Source organism: Telmatherina bonti, assembly GCF_933228915.1.
Source record: "Telmatherina bonti genome assembly, chromosome: 16".
NCBI classification, from domain to species: Eukaryota; Metazoa; Chordata; class Actinopteri; order Atheriniformes; family Telmatherinidae; genus Telmatherina; species Telmatherina bonti.
This window is the reverse complement of record NC_136614.1, coordinates 8,034,795-8,039,453: the sequence shown is the minus strand read 5'-3', so window position 1 is coordinate 8,039,453 and position 4,659 is coordinate 8,034,795. Positions and strand designations below refer to the sequence as shown.

Genomic DNA, 4,659 nt, shown 5'->3' with positions numbered 1-4,659 from the left:
CGTGGTTTCCTTCGTGGAATTGCCGTTAACACCTCACCAGAGTGGCATCCAGAAGGCATCCTGACCAGATACAAAAGCCACCTAATCTGCCTCCTCTGGATGTTAAGGAGCAGCCACTCTAATCTCAGCTCCTCCAGGATGACCAAGCTCTCTCAGGCAGAGTCTGGCCATCGTGCGGAGGAATCTCATTTCAGCTGCATGTATCTCATTCTTTTGGTCATTACCCACAGCTCATTGTCATAGGTAAGGGCAAGAATGTAGACTGACCAGTCACTTAAGAGCCTTATCTTTTGGCTCAGCTCCTTCTTCACCACATCAGACCAGTGCAGAGTCATCACCACTACTCAATCCATTTCTTTGTATTTCTTTTGATATGAAACTTAAGTTCTGTTGGAGGTCTTATATCTGACATATTTCCAGATCACATCTAGAAGCTCTTGCTTTTTGAAACATCAATCATATTTATGTAGAAACCTTACACATGCTGAAGATGTTCAAAATAGAAGGAGTGAGCTAAGATCTAACTAATCAGCAGTCATCTGTATCCTCACCTGAGGGTTTCCAGTTTGCAATGTGGACTCTTCAGTCCATCACAAAGCTGCTTCACTCCTGAATCCTCCAGGTTGTTGTTGCTCAGGTCCAGAGGACGGGCAGCTAAGAACTGAGGACAGAGCTTCACAGCTTCTCTCTGAGAGGTTACAGCCACTAAGCCTGGAGAGTCATTTATAATTAACACAATTTGTTTTAGTTATCATGTTAAAAGGAAATAACTAAATAAATAGATCAAAGATTGACAAATCCACCTACAGAGCTTTTTTGGAGGCTTTGACCACTGGCAGAAGTCTCAGCAGAGCCTCTTCTGAAGCAGAGTATTTCTGCAGGTCAAACACATCCAGATCTTTTTCTGATGACAGTAAGATGAAGACCAGAGCTGACCACTGAGCAGGAGTCAGGTTATCTGTGGAGAGGCGTCCTGATCTCAGGGACTGCTGGATCTCCTCCACCAGAGAACGATCATTCAGTTCATTCAGACAGTGGAACAGATTGATGCTTCTCTCTGCAGTCAGGCTCTCACTGGTCTTCTTGACGTACTCGACTGTCTCCTGATTGGCCTGAAGGTTCTTTAGTTTTTCCTGATTTGTCTGTGAGCCACATCCTGTCTGTGTCAGCAGGCCTCTAAGGACAGTTTGATTGGTTTTCACTGAAAGACCTAGGAGGAAGCGGAGGACCAGGTCTAGGTGTCCATTTGGGCTTTTCAAGGCTTGGTCCACAGCAAACTGATGGAGATGTGTGAGTTTTGGTTTTTCTTTCAAATTTTTAGGCAACTGAAATGCTTTTTGATCATCTAATAGATTAACACCAGAGTTGATGAAGGTCAGATGGACATGAAGAGCAGCCAGAAACTCCTGAACACTCAGATGGACAAAGCTAAACACCTTCTCTTCCTGCTGGTAAAGTCCTCTCTCCTCTTTAAAGATCTGTGTGAAGACTCCTGAGTAAACTGAGGCTGCTGTGATATCGATGCCACACTCTGTCAGGTCTGCTTCATAGAAGATCAGGTTTCCTTTCTGCAGCTGCTCAAAAGCCAGTTTTCCCAGAGACTCAATCATCTCCCTGCTCTCTGGACTCCAGTGTGGATCTGTCTCAGCTCCTCCATCATACTTGACCTTCTTCACTTTGGTCTGAACCACCAGGAAGTAGATGTACATCTCAGTCAGGGTCTTGGGCAGCTCTCCTCCCTCTCTGGTTTTCAGCTCATCCTCCAGAACTGTAGCAACGATCCAGCAGAAGACCGGGATGTGGCACATGATGTGGAGGCTTCGTGATGACTTGATGTGGGAGATGATCCTGCTGGCCTGTTTCTTACCTCTGAACCTCTTCCTGAAGTACTCCTCCTTCTGAGCATCAGTGAACCCTCTGACCTCTGTCACCATGCCAACACAGTCAGGAGGGATCTGATTGGCTGCTGCAGGCCGTGTGGTTATCCAGATGTGAGCAGAAGGAAGCAGTTTCCCCCTGATGAGGTTTGTCAGCAGCACATCCACTGAGGTGGACTCTGTAACATCAGTCAGGATCTCATTGTTGTGGAAGTCCAGAGGAAGCCGACACTCATCCAGACCATCAAACATGAAGACGACCTGGAAGTCTTCAAAGCAGCTGATTTTTCTGGTTTCAGTAAAGAAGTGATGGACAAGTCCCACCAAGCTGAACTTCTTCTCCTTCAGCACATTCAGCTCTCTGAAAGTGAATGGAAACATGAACTGGATGTCCTGGTTGGCTTTGTCTTCAGCCCAGTCCAGAGTGAACTTCTGTGTTAAGACAGTTTTCCCGATGCCAGCCACTCCCTTTGTCATCACTGTTCTGATTGGTTCCTCTCTTCCAGGTGGGAGTTTAAAGATGTCTTCATGTCTGATGGTTGTTTCTGGTCTGTCTGCTTTCCTGGAAGCTGCTTCAATCTGTCTGACCTCATGTTCATCATTGACCTCTGCAGTTCCTCCCTCTGTGATGTAGATTGGGCCCAGAAGGGTTGGCTCTCCCTCTTCAGCAATCACCTCCAACATACTCTGGAACTTTTTCTTCAGGCTTGACTTGATTTGTTGTCGGCATTCAGTCCCAATAGTTTCTTAATGAAAAAAGGAAAAATATGAAGTTACTCATCACTGCCTCAGGAGATATTCAGACGGAAGTCGCTGCAGAGCAACGGCCACTGTTTTCAGTCAGAGGTATTCATACAAGAGATTCTGCAGAGTTTGGAAATGAAAACTCATCCCATTTACTTCCCCATTAAAGCTTTTAAAGTCCTCTTACTGGTCTGGAGGTTGTCAGCCAGCTTCTCCTGCTTCATTCTTCACAGGAAGTTCATTGTGATCTTCAGAAGTGAGTTTCTGTTGCCGCTCCACAGGTATGCCTTCTCCCCATCCAGCTCCTCATCCTCCCTCTGATTCTCAAAGAATTCTGGGCTTTCTTGAGTCAGAACTTTCTGGATGTTCTTCAGCTCGTTCTTCACAAAACTGACAATGTTTTCCTCCAGAAGCTGGAAGAAAATCAAAGTTTACTTGCAAGACAAATTCAGATTTGGAAGAGAACAGAGTTCTAGTGTTCCAGCGGGACAGCAGGACAACCTTTCTGCTGACTGGATTGGTTTTTATGGCAGCTTTAATCTAACAGTTAACCAATCTCTGTGTTGTGTTAATGTGTCAGTATCGCATGTAAAGGTGTTCTCACCTTAAATATGGCGTCCAGATCTGATGGAGGCTGAGGAACAGAGGTGTCACTGAGAGCGCTGGAGACCTGCTGACCAATGCTGCAAGCACAAGAGGTTTTACCACATGTACCGTTCCTGCTAAAGTATTCCCAGGTAGAGAATCTGGCTGCTACTCTCCACAGAGCTCATCATTTTCTCAGCTTACTCCCATCTTCCATCCACCTGCCCTGCAGCATCTCCAGTGGCTTCCTTTTAAATTACACATCATGTATGAAACCTGCTTCCCACCTCCAAGGTGACAACCCTCTGTATGTCACGCAGCTCCTTCACACCCAGCTGTACTCTCAGGTCCTCCTTCTTTATCCAACTCACTCCCCAACCTGCTCACCTTTCACCAGGAGATCTGAACATCCCCAACCACGACACTAAACATAAAACATTCAGCTTCTCCCACCTTAAAACACTCTTTCAGATCAACATGTTCTCTGTATGTCTGGAACTGGAATGAGAGCATTCTTTGGATGGTTGCCAGTCGATCACATCGCCGGCCAACACAAAGCCAAACAACCACTTTCCCTCACACTCACTGCTCAGGAACATGAAAACAAACAATGAAGCTTATATTGTGTCTTTAGGCTGTGTGATGAGGAGAAAGTCCATGCATGCACTAGAAGATGGAAACACCATACCAGAAGGCCACGTTGTCATGTTTTCTGCTTCTGGCAGCAGTGGGGTGTGTGCCTGGACGGGCCTTTGCCGGCAGACACACCTGCAGATCACACACCTCTGCAGTATCACACACCTGCAGGATCACACACCTCTGCAGGATCACACACCTCTGCAGGATCACACACCTCTGCAGGATCACACACCTCTGCAGGATCACACACCTGCAGGATCACACACCTCTGCAGGATCACACACCTGCAGGATCACACCTCTGCAGGATCACACACCTCTGCAGGATCACACACCTCTGCAGGATCACACACCTCTGCAGGATCACACACCTGCAGGATCACACACCTGCAGATCACACACCTGCAGATCACACACCTCTGCAGGATCACACACCTGCAGGATCACACACCTGCAGGATCACACACCTGCAGATCACACACCTGCAGATCACACACCTCTGCAGGATCACACACCTCTGCAGGATCACACACCTGCAGATCACACACCTCTGCAGGATCACACACCTGCAGATCACACACCTCTGCAGGATCACACACCTCTGCAGGATCACACACCTCTGCAGGATCACACACCTGCAGATCACACACCTCTGCAGGATCACACACCTGCAGGATCACACACCTCTGCAGGATCACACACCTCAGCAGGATCGTCGTTTTGGCGGTGTGGTAACGTGGTTTGCTCCTGAAACTCTCAAACTGATTCTTCCCTGTTTTTGTGTGAAACTGACCTTATTAAAACCCGCCTCAGAA

General features: G+C 47.3%; 1 protein-coding gene across 1 annotated transcript in view; it reads right to left on the bottom strand.

Moving 5' to 3' along the window:
- The window catches only part of LOC306767608 (NLR family CARD domain-containing protein 3-like), a gene marked incomplete at both ends in the record, with an annotated part of 10,256 nt that extends 7,411 nt beyond the window's left edge, over window positions 1–2,845 (bottom strand). Inside the window, 4 exon segments of the mRNA XM_079255683.1 lie at window positions 552–653; window positions 655–711; window positions 808–2,623; window positions 2,809–2,845. Coding sequence (XP_079111809.1) covers window positions 552–653; window positions 655–711; window positions 808–2,623; window positions 2,809–2,845 — 2,012 coding nt within the window.
- Window positions 2,846–4,659: the final 1,814 nt, after the last annotated feature.